We start from the raw sequence: 17,432 nt of genomic DNA, 5'->3' as shown, positions 1-17,432 counted from the left end.
TTGCCATGAAAATGTTCTATCCCAGCACAATTCCTCTTTCGCTGTGCTAGCTCACTTGCTGCAATCCTACAGTCAGATCTGGGCAGGCAGATTCCTACCCCCTCATGTGAAAAGATCTGTAAATAGTGGGTGAAGTTAGGCAAACACATAAGTCTTTGCAGGATCAGGGCCATAAAAACTGAAATTTTGATGCATAATATTTGTACATACAGTTACACATACAATATTTATACATAAATGTCATTCGTTATGTTTTTCCTTCCTAAGCTGCAAGCTCAATACAACAAAAATCCTGGCAGTGTCACCTCTCTTCCTAGCAAATTTTTAATAGCTGCCTTCTGCAGTGATACCTCCTCTTACTAAGACTTTACTGTTTTTACAAAATATACTAAATATAATTTACTAGTATGTTTTGAAGTATCATAAATAATTAAACAAACAATGCTGTCAAAATAAATTTTGAAAAAGGGCACATTTTCTGATGATAAACCCTTGTTTTTTACATTTTATGATTTTCACTTATTTTCTTAGTAATATACAAAATCCAACCAGCTCTCTCATTGGTCTTAATCTGAAATTTGGAAAGTTTGAAGAATATATAACTCTGATCTTTGAATTTGCACCCACAGGCAAGCTAAGCTATGAATGAGTATTGTCAATCAACATACTCAAACTGGATAAAAATACCTTATGTTTGGACAAACTATATTTGCAATAGCTTTATCTGCCATTGTTTTATGTGTCTATAAATACACACAGGCAAGCACGGGTACCACAGGTACGGCAGTGCCAAGCCCAAACAAGGTGTGATTGAAGAATCTTGAAAAATCTTTCTTTTTAAGGGAAGATTTACACTCTTGGGTGAGCTTTCTGCTCACCATCTGTGTTAGAAAGCTTTGAGTGGGTCAAGTATGCAAGGCTTTTCTCTTTGACTATGAAAACAAGAACCCGTTCCACTCCCTGGATGCATACATAATGACAAGCAGGATTCTCGCACAATTCTCCCTGATCTGCTGGCTGAGGTATTTAGAAAACAAACAAGAAAATTATAAGACTTTGCAGCACCAAACATGTCTCCTACCCCCAAAGTGAGCTAGGGCAGTTAGAGCTGTGCCCACATGATGACTGTGAAGATGGCTGTAGAGGGCCAGCTATTTGAGTGCAGGGCAGAAAAGAGATGTCCCCACGTGTGCCCCGGCACTTCTGCTCGGGCACACACATGCATGCACTAGGTGGGGTTAGGAGCTTTGCTTACTGCTGATTTTAAGCCAAGTTTCTCTGACAAGAATTTTCAGCTGTTTGTAATATTGCCTAACTTTTAGTCCATTAGACTGACATTTTTCAATCTGAGCAATTGAATCAGGCTGATTTTACGTTTAAAAAATACCCTCACATACACAAACACTTGTATAATGTATAGGTATGCATATAGGTTTGTATTCACACACTTCCACATCAACGAGAGAATTTCTGAAGGTAGTATCTAACTTCATCTTTTCCTAATCTCTTTATGTAGATTTCTCAGTGAAATTAATTAAAATATTTACAAAAATATCTAAACAATGCATTATTAAATTGATAGGGTCCAGCAGACCCATTTTAGCACTTTTTTAACAATTTACTAAAAAAAAATCATTATCCACAAGTTTAAGTTGCAATGAACAGATGGATGACAAACGTATGCACAGATGAATTTAGTGACAAATCCATGTATCTAATTTTTATGCTCAAAACATAATACCACAGTGTCAAACATAATCCCTAGAGAATTCTAGTGCTGGGAAGGGCACCTCCTCTCATTTTACTATAAAAATGACCCTCGATCGGTGACAACTCCACCTAAGCCACTCTCCGTGACAATGAGCTCTCTGACCTCAATGTGTAGCAGTGCTGCTAAAAAAATGGTAAGGAAAAATTGTGGCTTTCTAATAAAGTGACCCTAATACCTGGCTGAACTGTAAGCCTCTAGTTGCTCACCCTACGCCAGTTAACAGAGAGCTCCCTGCTGACTTCAAAAGACTGGCCTTTTGCAATTGAGGGAAGACCTTTGTAACGTTTCTGCTAGAAAGAAGACGTCAGGACATCCCTCTCCATTGCATAGGTGGAATAAAATAATTAAATGTGATGCTGGAAAGAAAGAGAAACATCATCTCTTACTGCTTCAGACCTTGCTTTTCCCCGTATCTGGCAGCAAAACAGAAAGAGTTTGGAGTCGGCTATACTGTCTGTCACCTCAACAGGATCTGTAATGAATTTGCACATTTTACTCCAACTACTGTATATCTAATCAGAAAAAGATGTCCCCATATCTCCCTGATCTAGCGCCAAATAGTAAAAGGTGATTCCTTATGTTAACAATTTCAGCAGAATGGCTTATTAAAACCAGATTTTAGGGTATTATAAAATGCTTAGAAGCCCTTTAAAATGTCAACCAGGATCCCCAGAGACTGCGTAAAATGTCAGCCCAGCTCAAGCGCCTGTTTTAAGCAGAATGAATTAGCAGCGTGCTGTCGGAGGTTGTTATCCAAAACAATCAGTTAAGAGGGAAAACATCAAGCTCTCTTTGTACTTTCTATATGAAAAGGGCCATTCAGAATGATCTTGTAGATTTCTGAAGCTGATTATTTAAAAACAGGTTTAACCAGGTCTACTCTCAATTTAGAAACAGACCAAAACTATTACTGCCCTGTCCTCAGTCTGATCACATCATACACCTCTGACCAGTATAATCCCTTTTAACCAGTATAAGGTTATTTTACCATCAACATAACCAATTTAGCCTTCTAATCCTGTTCCCATAACTAATCTAATCATCTTGTACCACCCTTTTAATCATGGGTTAATATCGTCACATCTGCCATCCACAGCCAATACATTCTGCCTCTCCGACCAATTCATCTCATTTCCACTTGCCCCCTGCTAACTTTCCATAATACCACTCTAATCAAGCTAAACTTCAAACCCCTGACCAGTCTAAACTCAGCATACTTACCAGCCCTGCAGCTGGTTAATGCTGCCATTACAATTGCGCTACATCTCTCGAGTTGTCTGCAAAACCAATGAGACCTGCAGCCCAGGTAAACATGTTCCCTGCTTAAGCTTTTACCCACTGGCCTGAGGGATGCTTATGTCCTGTAACACAGTCTTTATCAGTAAAAATGCAACATCTCCAATTTGGTCACAGATATTTTTTCTTCTGCAGAACAGTAATTCATTGGCCTCAGAGATCCTCATTATTCACCTTCTGTATCATTCAGCGTGTCACAGGGGAGTAACTTAGGACAGAATGTGGTCCTGGGAATTTGAGCAAGTAGTGAAAAGCTGGAAGACTATGGCATGAAATTCAGTAGATGATGTTCATGACAAATATTGCTTGGGATGTGAAGAGTAGAGGATATGGAAATTAGTTCTGATGTTTCTTTTTTTTGATTTCAGGATTCTTTTCAGAATATTTAGAATAAAAGCAGCTTGTGATAGTGATCGTGTACTAAAGGGAAATTTAATATAACAGGAACATAATAAAAATCCTTTAAAACTGTCAGTGTATAAAATAAAAGGATGTATTTTAGGATCTTTTCCCTATGGCCATTGATTTGAACAGAAAGTGCTATGGCACAAATCAAATACTGTGGTGTCCTACCCCATAGAATCTAGTTAGATGAAATATGTGGGCAAATAACTGATAGCAGTCATTTTGTGCTTGTTCAACAGCCTAATGAAATGAACTGGGTTTGTCTATTCAGTTCATGTTTTCGCACCAAAACCACCACCACAATCTCACTAATTACAAAGACAAAAGAACATTTCAGGTTATGGTTAATGTTTACTGCTGGGCAGCACAGTGAAAGCTCGTATCACTGTTGTCCTTGGTGCAGTCATTAAGTAGCAAAATAGGTGTTCTAGAGACAGTAATTCTGTTGTGTCAGGTGCTCAGCTCTATTCAGTCAAAAGTTTTACGAGTTTTGCTACTGAAAGAACAGTGCTCTATCATTCTTACCTAGTATCTTGCTGATATTGGAGTTGTGCATGTCAGGGAAGGCTTGAAGGATCTTCCTCCGTTCATCTTTAGCCCACACCATGAATGCATTCATTGGGCGCTTGATATGGGGCTCATTGCTACCACGCCCTCTGGATTCCCGATAAATTCTAGACTCTGAAACTCCTGCACTTCCTAAAAAGAAAGAGAAAAACATTCCCAACTTGTGTTTCATTATGCAGCTTCCTCTGCCATCAATAACCTATGTCAGGTGCTGCACATTCAATGAGTCAGTGTTCACAATAGGTTAATGGCGTTTCTTCTTTTTCCTTGAAGCAGCAGGACATACCATATATTGCATATTGTCTAGTTTTTAGTTATTCTATTGATTCAGTATCACATAGTATAGACTTGATGAAGAGTTTCAATTGTTTTTTTCAACACGAAGCATTAAACAGCTTTTCTAAACCGTCTTTTACTACTTAATAACATAAACTCAGCACTTACCAATGTAGATTTTCTTTCTACTTCCTTCCTTTCTTGCTTACCAAATGCTGGTCATATTACGTTACCTATTTTCCACCCTTTTTGTGATGGGAAGGGGGTGATATATGGCAACTTCAGGCGTTTCTTCTTAAGCAACTCTCTAACTAGCAGATGAACATTTACACATCTACCTGTTTTTGTGCTTACCTCTCCGTAACAACATAAGCAACAGCAGAGAAAGAAATGAACATTACGCTTGCTTCATCAAACCAAAAAAAGTTCTTACAGATGCAGAGCGTGCATCACCTATGGATGATCAGGTCTATAACTCACAGACTCACTGTGTGATCTCATTTATCCCACATCTATTTGCCTCCTTTATTCCCTTTTACCATCAGAAATACATTCTTGGTTCGGTCTTGAGAAGTGCAGTGTACAGAGAGAAGGCTAGAAATCACCTTCGGACTGAAAACACCACACGATGAATCATTTTTTCCTGCCTTGTTTAATAGCCACTTATTGCTAACTGCTCTTACTCCTCACAGGCCTCCAAAGCACTTGGATTCTCCCGCAGATCCTGTTGACATGTACACACAAACCTGGAAATAAGGATAAGCCATTTGTACTGACCGTCAGAATCTCCACTCATGTTGAAATCCATCATTGCGTGGCTAAACTTCCCGTCTTCACTCTGTTTTACTGCCAGTTGCTGAGTCAGGGTCTCCAGTGTTGTTTTGTCCTATATGGGCAAGATGACAGGATTTGGATCAGGAAAATCATTAAATATTGTAACTGCAAAGTTCATAGGTAATTTAGAAGGTTGACAGAGAAGCTGCGTAACAATTCATTCACAACAGTTTACTGAGACAGGTATTTAAGATACATAATAATATTTTTTCTGGAAGGGATATGGTTCCAGACTCTACCAAATCCTTTTTAAAACATGCTTATTAGCTCGTGATGAGCAAACTTCATAGCGTTGAAAAGATTGGTTTAGTTAGGCATGATAAAATTGGCTGCACATCTGAAGAATACTTCAACTCTCTATGTCCCTGGGACTGCAAAGCTGGACTGGAAGTTTAGATGACACACGCTTTTTTGCAATGTATTTATTGTTTTACTCTATTTCCAGCCTGCAATCAAAGTGCAGAGACATGGGTGACTTTACCCTTTTTCTTTTTTATATTTTAGGAAGCAGCCCATAGGGAAAAAAAAAACAACCCTGTAGTTGAAACTTATTCAGGCCTTGGGAAAGGGTCAGCCTGAATTAAGCATGATACTTGGGCAGCAGTTTGTGTTCTTGTCCAGACTGTTTGCCCAACCCTACTAACAGCCCGTCCATCATTCATCTAGTCAGAACTATCTGTGAACCCTGGATTGCAACAGGCTAGTGCGTGCTGCCAATTAATCTGTCAGGCTGCAGAGGTGTCTAAAGACATTGCCAGAACAACATGCCAGGGCCATCAATTCCAATGTTCTCTTCAAAACACCTCGCTTCTCACTGAATTGTTTTACTTTACAAATACAAAGGTGTTCCATTTTCCAACTGTTTTTGTTTTCCCAATGAATTTTACTCATAAATGTTCTATCTTCCTGACAATCATATGTTTAAAAATAAATCTTTCAGGAAAGCAATACTAACATTTCAAAATGTTAGGCACTGTGCCTTTTGCAAAGCTAAGAAAATGACATGATACGGAATGATAATAAAGTGGCTCCAGTAGAAAAAATTCTTTTGAGCTTCTACCCGAAAGAAAGATTGCTGTTTTGTTGCTCTATTCCACTCCTGATGACTGTAAAAGATCAACAAACTAAAAAAACTTTCAGATTTCACATGGCAACCGGAGCCTTTACAACTATTCTATGTAGCCTAATAATGTCACTGGGTTGTATTATAGAAGAAAACAGAGAAGAGAACAATACGAATACAGAAACGCTTCCCGCAATGTGATGTCCCTGCATCTGCAATTCAAAGAACAGTTCAAATTCATGTAAGTCATTTCACAAAGATTTTCTTGAGAGAGTTAGAAAGGAGGCTCATCTGCCAACTTCATACACTCGCACAGTTTAGGGAACATGAGATTAACTTTCCCTCTTCTCACATTCATTTTCATTGTGGATCCCTTTCACACTCCTGGTGCTCTGTCTATAAGCAGACGCATCACCACTGAAACCGTGCAAGATGAGTTATCCTCTTGGTTTTTGCAGGAATAGCTCATGCAGCAGAGAAAGGATTTCTGTAACACTTCCAGGCACAGCAGATCCAGGAAGCTTGGAGAAGCTTCGAATAAGCACCTGAACTATTGAGGCATTTAGCTTTACCAAACTCTTTGATCTACCGGTTTTAACTCAGCTCTCATTTCCAAAGCAGCCCGTCAGCAGACAGAAAGTCAAGAATGAGTTGACTTTGTATTTCTTCCAAATGGATCTCAGCTATATAATGCAAGTCAACAGTTTTTCCTCAAAAAAAAATCTATTTACTGTCAACTTCATAATGATAGAGTTCAAAAATTTTTATGTCAGAAGTCATTTAAAAATGCTGCCACCTACCTAAAATATAAAAGAACATCTCATCTTGTTGAGTATATTATGGGAGAGGGGAGTTATTCTCTTGCAGACTTTTCTTGAATCATATATAAACCTCTTAGAGAAACAGAGCTGAAAGCGCAAAGGGCACAGGCTTAACAGCTTTTTCTTTATGCAGTAAACGCAGCTGTTGAAGTCGGAGGCAGTTACATTCAGAACCACACTCTGCCGACATGATCTGATTGAGACTTAAGGTCAGCGAATACTCCCGCATGCTGTCTGCAAGGTACACACCGGGTATGGCTCGTTTATCAGAGTTTGACTTAACAAGCCTACAGATGCTCTGCCGCTATCCATCTTGGGCAAAGTTTTGCATTTTGAGGTACAGCCACATTAGATGAAGCGAGAGAGTGCAGGTACGATCGAAGAGGGGCTGCGAAGGAATGCCAGATGACTGCTGAGCTCCCGGGCTGCACCGCTCAGCCCCTGCGCTTGCAAGTGGCTCTCCGGACAGCTGAAACGTGGGTGAGCGGGGAGACCACCCTTTCAACATGGTGACAATTTACTCCCTGCTACTCAAACATGGAGACTGACATCCTCTACATGCACAGCGAATGACAATATAATTCAGTCAGCAACGATAAGGTGGCAGTTAAAAAGAACTTCTGCAAGACGTTGCTCTTGAAAGAGAGGATGTCAAAACAGCCAGCTGTACTTTTCTGTGTTAATGTTTAGAAATGCTTAAGTTTAAAAAGTACTCGGGCAAGAATAAGCCTAAGGCCTGCTCTTTCCTAAGCCTCTGCAACAGCCTTAGGAGAGCAGAAAGAGATCAGCAACACCCTGGCAGGATGCAAAAGCCTGACTATACGTAAGTAGTGTTCCGATTTCCTGTCCTACGCTCTTCCCATTAAACACACAGAAGCTGATTTTCCCCAATCCTGATGTGCAGAAATGCTTCCTACAATTACAAAATATTTGAAAGGGGCTAAGCAGCATTACCGAGTTGTTTTGCTTGAAAGCATTCAGTTGATGACTTACTGTTTTTCATTTGATGGAAGCATCTTTTTACCTTTCCTACAGAGTCTTTCAGTTGATGGAGAAAGTATTTATGGAAGCTCCAAAGAAACAAAGGAAAAGAAATCTTTTCTTCCCTGACCTCAAATAGACTGGCAACCTGCTGACGTTGCTAGCCCAGCCTCCTCTCACAGAACCTATTTAAGAACTTCAGACAATAGATCCACAATGGTTTCAAGTTTATACAAAAGGAGGATCTATTTATAATAATTATCTTAATTCAATAGCAAATTACACATTCTTAAAACTGCCACCACTCTGCTGTGTTGCATTAGCTATGTAAACAGCAGCGAGCTGTGGTACCATCCCGTGATAACAGGTGGACTACATGCGTGTTGGGTTCAGCAGCACACTTTAATAAAGTAGCTGTGATACAGCACTACAATTCAGGAGGCAGTGGTACATTCCTGCACACTACGCTGGACTATGCCTTAAATGTATTTTATCACTGTATCAAGCTCTACATCCAATTGTCTTGCTGGGCAGAGAAAGAAATGGGGAAGAGAGTTCAGCTGATGAAATTGTACATGCTTTCAGGTTTTTGAAGCTACAAGAAAATAACCAGAGTGATAATCCCTTAATTTCAGATTTGCCCCAGACCCCAAAGGTATAATATGCTATTCATCCTATGAGCAATGCACAAGTGGCATCAATTGCAGCCTAGAACCAATACTGCCAGGAAGAACAGGCAAGGCTGGTCCAGACCCAGGGAAGCGCTGCGAAGTCTTGCTTGTGAGACCTGCTAAAAATCAGACTGCATAAAGCAGAGAAACAAATGGTAAGGAATGCTTCTGCTCTTGCAGGAGGAGAAACATAGGGATCTCTTGCTAAAGATGAAGTGATTCCTTTCCTTCTAGATTTCTGAATTTTGGATCAGGCCCCAGGAGGCTGAAAGACATCTTACAAACATCTTTTTCCTCTATGAAGAACTTTGGCAGAGGTTGGGAAAAACTATCCTAATGGTCATTTCTATTGGATTGTAGGAAAGACTCTCCATAGGGGCAGTGAGACCTCTGTTATCTGGATAATTTAAAATTGTAATGGGCAAACCAGAGAAGATAATACTGTAGAGAGCAATCAATCCCACAATAGCCCAATTGTTCAAAGTATAACCAGAGAGGTTTCATCAATAGCCACAATGTGATAAGAAGTTTCTAAAATTTTATTAATCAAAGAAAGTAATCTGCTGGAGAAGATTGATTTGTACCACAGCTCCTAGCAATGTTCTAATTATATTTAAAAGAACAATGAAAAACATACGCACATGGAATGTGTCATGTAGGAAAAAAATAAATAAAAAATGACTAAGCACCGCAAGTCAGACTCGGTTTTGTGGTCAGCTGCAAAAGTTACTTGGCTCTCTGTCATGGATAGCTGTCATAGTTTAACAAAACATTGATCTAAAAATGACAAGAACTTGGTTGCAGTCTCTTTCATAGAAGAAACATAAAACAAGAAGAGTCAAAACATATGTAGAACAGCCTGATAATGTTTGCCAGAACTCCTCCCACTACTTTACAAACGTGAAGCAAAACCTTGGAAGGTTTGAGAAATAAAGACATTCTGACATATTTGCCTACTCCTCTCTGACCTTGCTGCTCCTGTCTTGTGCTGGATCATGGTACCAGCGCTCAGGGTGCACCTGAGACCATGTGCACGCCTCCACTCCTGAAGGACTCCACAGTTCTTCCAGAATACTGTGAATGCTGGGCATATGGCAACGGATCCCTCCTCCCCCTCTTTGAGACATCCTTTTGGCTGGGGTATTTGGCAAACACTGACAGTACTCTGAACTCCGTTAGAATTGTATTTTGGCAAGAGCTGTTCTTCCGATTGCATAATTCAAGGTTAGCAGTTTTACTGAAGCAGTCCACTCTTCATTTCTACTCCCCTAACCCTACCCCCATTTCCCCTGATACGAATATTTTTCCTCTCAGTTTGATGTCTGCAGAGATACAGCCAGTGTAGAACACCAGAGAAGGAGCGTTCAGGCACATCTCTTCACATTCCTGCTTTTCTTATTCCAAGTGAACTGAAAGGCCAGGCGAAAAAAATGCGTTTGTAGAGTAGCTGGAGAGAGCCAAACACGGTTACATATGGACTGCAAGGAGAAGCTCGCTCATCAGTTCTTGCACCTAAGAATTACAGATACACTGATGGACAGAGTGCCTGCCACCTTTGTTCCCTTCAGTGTCAATATGTAAAAAGAAACAGATGGTTGTCTGTTATTGTCCTTTTTAGTGTCCCATTTCCCTCCCCCCTCTCCAAGGGGAGTTTGTCCAGCTATTTACCACCCTGCTCTGTGGGAAAAATTCCCACATCTAAACTCTAAAGGTGGTATTTTCAAACAGATTGAGTTTTGATAAACTTGGTTTTATCTTTGATTGTCAACAATCAAAGGGCCTGTGACACCATCTCATGTGGTCTGTGGTGCTGAGGCAGAAGTATTCTCCCAGCAAGCCCCAGTAAATATCAACCATTCAGACAAGGACCTTGGTCAATATGCACCAAATCTTGAAGTACTAGGCAGATCAGCTGTTAGTCTATGGTCCCGCAATGAAAGTTCACTTCTGTTTATGACAGAAAAACATCTTTAATTATCGGACACACTGGTGGTGCCAGGTGTTATCCATTCAACATTATGATATTTTCCTTAGCTCTCCAAAAAGGTGAAGTCTTATCCTACGTCTGATATGAGTGAAGATTTTGAAAAGTAATCTTTCTGTGCAATTCCTCTCCCTCTTGCAATAATAAACATCAGAATAGCTTGTGTTACAAAATCTTCATCCACAGTCTTTCAAAATGTGGAAAACATGAGGTAGGTAGGCATTATGGATGATAGAGAGCTGGAAGAACTTAGAGGAACCATGGGCAGTAGTGAGAGGTGTGCCCGAGGTTTGCACATGATGAATTATTTGCAGTCCAGGCTCTACTCCTGCATATGAATGCCATGGTACTTCAAAACAGGTACTGTGCACACTGTCTATGTCTCAGTCCGAACCATGTTACAGTCCAGATCATGTTACACCTATAACTGCTGTAAGAGAATTTCTGGCTCTTTTCTAAGGGATCTTCTATTTAGATTTAGGTTTTTCTGTGTAGCAGATCACATTGCCCAATTGTTTTGCAGTCATCAGTGAATTTAGCCACAAAATTTCACAAAGAAAGGCAGTATTATTAACTCTGTTTATCAGATGGGAAACTGAGTCACATATTAAGTGACTTGCCAAAGGTTCCTTAGGAAGACTGGTAGTTTTAGGAACTGAAACTAGCACCCCTGAATCTTATCTAAAATTATAACCTCAAGCTTATTTTTCTTTGTGAGTGTGAGAATTGTGACTCTTGCTGATGGCACATGTTACTAGGGAAAGCAAAACAAAATAAAAATAAGAGCAGTTATAGATCTGCCATTACAATGGACCTTGCTTAAGTAACGCTTGCAGGGCTGTAAAACTCATAAAAAGCACATGCATGAAATGATAAAATAGAGTGAGACTTTCAAATGTTGACTCAGTAATTGTTAAAACCCTTCTGGCTGCACAATTTTATAGTCTTCTACTGTACTAATGAAAAGGGAAGAAACAACAAAGAAGGGTTTTAGCCTTCCAATTATATAAGCTCTGTGGACCACCAAAGAAGATGAAAGATTATTTATAATGCCACAGTAATTTATCATTTGGGAGATTTTTTTTGTTGTTGTTGCATCAAAGTTAAGTATGAAGAAACAATGCATTCACCACCCCCTCAGCTCTTTCAGTCTTGCTTATCTGAGATCTGTCTTTTTCATGGAATAATCCACCCACAGAACCTAAAAGCAGCATTAGAAGCAAGAAAATAAAATAACATTCTTTATTTGTGGCTCTTCTTGATTTTATGGTACTTCTTTCAGAATTATTACATTCAGTCTTAATTGGGGCTACATCACTTGGTAAAGGAACCACATCTTTTGGTTTATGGTATATATTCAAATCCAGACTGGTTCAATACTGCCTGGAAATCACTGCATCTGATTTGTAATCTATACGAAGTGCTATATGGACTCAGTAGAGAGCTGCCCTATGAGGTGTTCTAGGGAAGAAATCAGATGGATCAAGTAGGCCCAGACTTTTAACTCCTCTCAGGAACAGACACCCAGTCACAGGGGGAATTTGCAGAAATTTGTATAGTAATTTTCTTTGCCGTACGTTGTGGATGTAGGTCTTTGGTTTCTAAGGGTTCTCAAGTCAGTACCTTTCAAAGCACTGAAGACAAGACGACAAGACAGAGTCCACTGAAATAAAAAGAGGAAAATCCTCAATTACTTGGCAGGGGTCAGGTCCCTAAGATTTTTATTTTTTTTTAATTCTTTATTTTGAGAAAGAATGACTTCCTCAGTAAAATCCTTGGAAACAAACTGATGGGAAGTAGCAATTCGACAGGAAATGGGGACACCGAGGTCCTCCTTTTCTTTGGTTATGAGCTCTGAGTCAGGATTTTTAAATGAAAATGCAGGTAGGGCTGGCCCAGCCCATTACTTTAAAGAAGAAATAAAAAGGAAAGCAAAAGCAAAGCAGAATGATGAGATACTGCTTCCTTCCTACAAAAGTTTTTACAGTGCGGGCATAGGTATCGACCTCAACCAGATCCAGCTGTAGTCCGCTGATTGCAAATACGTTAAGAGTTACATGACCCAGTTTCTCATCTAGACTGCCTTCTGGGCTGACATGCTCTGTAACTTTGCGTGAATTGTTCAGTCACTGCACCTTAGTTTCCCCAACTAAGCAGGATGGAGATCGTTACATTTTCCCACCATTATGAAGAGTTTTGAGACCTCTGGATGAAATCTGCTGTGTAAATCTTAATAAAGGATCTCACAGCAAGTCAGAAAGAGCTGCTACAACTGATCAGCAAGACGAGGAAGGGTTAATTGAGGAAGAGAGGTGGTACACCAAGAAAGAAACGATGAAAATCACAACCCACGCAGGATATCCTGGGAAAGAGGGTCTAATGAACGTAAAGAGAAAGCAATAACACAGTCTCTGCTTTCCTGGCAATTGTTTATTAAACAATGGGTGACTCAACTGTGCAGCAGCATTACAGATATATTGACTATTCTTTTCCAGTTTTCCCTAGAAAGTATTAAAATTATGAAGGCTGCTGTACCTTTGCTTACATTTCTTCCAGCCCTAATGAAGGAGTTGACACGCTATCTAGGCTATCTCCTAAGAAAGAAACCGCAACATTTTCCCAATCATGCAGTAAGGCTTAGCTTGTCTAGTCCCCAACATCAGCATGAATACAAATAAAAGTAAAGTTCTGCACCCCCAAAACATCCTAGCGGCTGTTTGCCACACAGCTAAGTGAACACCTGCATACTAGGATGGGCAGAACAGGACAGGCTGATCCCCCAGGAGATTAAGTGGACACAATTCACAGAAGAATTAGGCTCAGCCTCTATTACACTGAAGAGAGGTATTGCACTGACACTGGTGCCCATGAATGTGCCGAAAGCCCTAGCTATTGGAGGCACATGAGTATGTAAAAATAATAATAAAATCTCAGGAAGTAATTAGCTCTCGTGGCTGTAGGGCACAGCTTAGAACTTAAACCCAAAGACTCAAAAAGCTCAAAAGACATAACAAGAACTCCAAATCAATTGTATGGTTTTTTTTCAGGAGGAAGTTGATCCATCTTTATTGGGCTTAATAAAATTTCCACTAAGGTATAAACAGCTGCAGTCCTCCCTGATCCACACTAGCCTGTGAATGTTTCCAATCTCTGCCCTTTGGAGTGAACAAAGACTTAAATTCCCATTCAGACTTCAGCACCTTCAAGGATTCAGGGTACTTCCCTTGTCTCTTTGCCTGCTCTTCTCCTTGACTTCAACGGGAGTTTCATGCACACGTTTGTAGGCAGAATTTGTCCCTCGCTCTGTATGTTTCATTTTTTATTAGCTAACCCTGCCTATGCATCCCTGCCATAATGATGTACTAAAGACACACACACATGCACACTTCATTTTTCTCTGCAAACTGTAACTGGGCATTTAATAGATGATGGTCAATCAGGAAAAAAAAAGGCATTTTACAATAAAGTGCTAAAGTCCTTGGGGGAATAAAAAAAATCCTCATTGCAGAATCTCTCCCTCCCATGCGTAGGCACTTGCTAACTGAGAGTAGTGGCACTGTGACAAAAGTAGCAAAACCAAAGGCAGGCTTTACTAAAAGAAAAGGGGGAGGGGAAGTCTTCCACTGGCCATCTGTGAAAATAAGGCATGTGGCCATTAAATGCAGAGGCTGTAAATATAAATATACACAAGCTCCACAAAGCAAATGGCAAAAAAAATGGAGGGGGGGGGGGGGAAGGAATAAACTTTCGGCTGAAGCAAATCAAAATGTTTAATGCTTAGTTACCAGCGCTGGGCAAAAACAATTTTGATCTTTGCAGTGTGCAAACTTGACATGTGTTTTTAATTAAATTTGAGAAATGTTTCAGGAGAAATGACAATGGATACAGTAGCCCTGTTGAATAGAGGACTCCTTGAACATGAATGATCCTGTTGAGCCTGCTGATTGGACTTACTGAAAGGCTGACATACAGGGTGATGGATGGGTGATGACATAATACCTGCTCGCCTTCTTGTCATGCTTTTTGAAAACTGTCTGCTCTGTGTTGATAGCATTAACAAAGAGGACTGCAACCCGCATACAAGAATTTCTGCTGGCAAAGAACCTCAGTAAGACAAAATTAGGAAGAGGGTAGGGAAAAGGGTAAGAAGAAGGGGACAATACAGTTGTTAGGATAATATGTTGACTTTTGTGTTGTGGGACTGTAACAGTCCATTGTCTACAAGACACTCCCTGGTCCCCACGTTGTATAATAATTATTCCAAACAGAAGGATTTCTGCTCACATTGCGAGAAGAGAACAAAAATATTACACTGATCATCTTTCCTAGTGTTTTACAGGCCAGTGAGGAATAGAGTGGGCTACAAATTACAGGACATATATATCAGCAGTCTGCTGAACTTGCAGGGATAAGTGTGTGTGTATGTAATGTCTGTGGGTAATATAGTCTCTGCTAGTCACTGGGAATGCTAAAGTATTTTTCCAGTAAAATACTATGGAGATTATGAAAATGGGCAGGTTTTAACTCTTACAAAGTGATTTGGTTTATGATGTTAGTACTGCACCTCTGGACTTATCTCCAGTGGGTTTCTCCTGTTTGGGAAGCCTGGCTTGCACTAGATCCTGTTCTTCCCAGTTTCAATCACTACAACTTATTCACTCTACTCTGACCCACGGACTGTCAGTGTCTGCACCAAGCATGGGGTCAGACTCTGTTTTACCAACCCTTCTCTTTTCTTCTCCTCCCTGTTCTTCTCTCCGCCAGTTTTCTTCTCGACTTTCTGGTTCAAATTTAACCATTAGGGGAAGAAAAAAACATTATTGAAGTAAAATTCTCTACTGCAAGAGAAATTTAAATCCCATGTGTTAAACCTGCTCCTCCTTATGCCTTTAGTAAAGTGAGCTCCAGTGTTTTATTTCTCAAAGACAGCAGGATCTGCGGGTTTGAGATTCTTAATCTCCCGAGGGGAGAGCAGGGACAGAATTCATTTCAGCTCAGCAGATCACAGCAGTTTCTTAAGAGTTAACGCTGCTATCCCCATCCATCAGGCAGCCAGCGAGGCATCAGGAAGGAATGATGGATGTAAAATTATTACAGGGCTGCCACCCGATATACTTACTGCCATTTGTAACTAACGCTGGAACTGACACACTTTTTTCATTATTAAACATCCACATTAAGTCAACATTGGTCACTGTCATTTCATGTTTGGCACTCTCTTAAGGGGAAGAGGGAGAGGTGGGGGTGGGAGTGGGGAGGATGGTGGGAGGAGGGGTGGGTGGGAATGGGAGGAAAGGCATCCTGAACCCGGTGTTCCACAAGCATGAGTAATAAATAGGCTCCTGCTTGCAATGCTGGAATAAATATTGTTACAAATAGCTCTTTAGTTACAGTCCAGCAGACAAGTACATGTCAGAGCCTTTTAAAAGGACACACTCCAAGCGATAACAGGCAGAACTTGTATCACAGGTTAAGAAACACTTCAGCACAGGAGGTGTACGTATTCGTACGCAGTCACCTCAGAGAGTGCCACGAGTGTGACGGCGTCCATACGCGTCTGAAGTGCTTGTGTGGCTGTGTATACTTACACAACTGTCCCAGTCGCCGGCACCTTTAGCAGCAGGCACCAGCATTCGGAAACCAGTACCTCCGTTCGTACCAGTGTACACAGACACATGCTCCAATACCTGCTTGTCTGCCCCTTTCCTCCTTTTTTACTGTTACAAGGGCACATACACAAATGTTTGAGAGTCTGACTATAGTCACAAAATTACTGGCTCTCTCAGAGCATGTTTGTGCTGTGCATCTCTGAAAGAGTGCACTGTAGGCTTGTATGCATGCACACACATGCTGGCTCCTCGTGTTTGTGTATATCTCCTTTGCAGAGGCACAAGCAGTTTTGAGGCCGAACAAATAGACCAGAGTCCACTTGCTGATGTTGCCCATTGTGGTGTTTGCACTAGATGACAATCTGCGCTCTAAGCTACATGTATAAAAGGTAACACTGTTTATGTATAGTGCATATCAAGCTATAATTAACTGTAGATGACAATTACAAATAAAACTATGCTCCTGGGTTTCCAAGAAACCAGAAAAACATATACACACACTCCTCATTTGTACACGGAAATGTTTCCAAGAAAAGTAATGTAAAAATATGTTTTATTGCATTTGCAATTAAAATAGGTTTTAGTAAAATCCATGTTCATCATGATGCTCATAGTTTTTACTGTAATCCTCTGAAAATCAAATCCCTCAAGATGGTCCAAGTTGGATGCCCATAAAGTGACTCACCCAAATCATCCTAGCCATTTTTTAAAATCTTTTCTCATTTATGTCTCCTTTTATACAGTTTCTCTCCAACTCCACAAAATTCCTGTCTGACTACTGCCTTACATCTGGCAGGTCTGGCTGTCCACAGGGATCAACACATCTGGGAACATGAGCCAGATAACAGGTCATGTACATGTGTGGAGAAAAGCCCCAAGAGCTTTAAGAGAGACTCACAAAGGTGATTTCCAGCCCTGAGCCTGCCCAGCTACTGCTGGCAGATAAATCCCTACCAAGAGTCTAACATACGTGCTCAGAACTGCACTGAGCCTACCTTCACTAGTAGGCTGCAGCAGCAATTCATGCAACAAAAAACAGGTCTCAGGGAATTGTAGGTCTCCATAACTACACTAGCCACTGCAGCAAAGAAGGGAGGAAGATTTGGGATAGCCCCAGAGGAGTGTTTGTTGCCTATAAAGATTGAGATCACTCT

General features: G+C 40.5%; 1 protein-coding gene across 31 annotated transcripts in view; it reads right to left on the bottom strand.

Annotated features, from left to right (window-relative positions):
• SOX5 (SRY-box transcription factor 5) overlaps positions 1 to 17,432 on the bottom strand; it is a 721,637-nt gene that overhangs the window by 11,774 nt on the left and 692,431 nt on the right. For all 31 annotated transcript variants that reach the window (XM_072874906.1, XM_072874851.1, XM_072874898.1 and 28 more), the window contains 2 exons: positions 5,093 to 5,201; positions 3,998 to 4,171 (listed from right to left, as the gene is read on the bottom strand). In XM_072874906.1, the coding sequence (XP_072731007.1) occupies positions 3,998 to 4,171; positions 5,093 to 5,201 (283 nt within the window). The remainder of the gene's footprint in view (positions 1 to 3,997; positions 4,172 to 5,092; positions 5,202 to 17,432) is intronic.

The sequence above is a fragment of the Ciconia boyciana genome, chromosome 1 (genome assembly GCF_034638445.1).
Source record: "Ciconia boyciana chromosome 1, ASM3463844v1, whole genome shotgun sequence".
Taxonomy (NCBI): domain Eukaryota; kingdom Metazoa; phylum Chordata; class Aves; order Ciconiiformes; family Ciconiidae; genus Ciconia; species Ciconia boyciana.
This window is presented reverse-complemented; position numbering and strand designations above follow the sequence as displayed.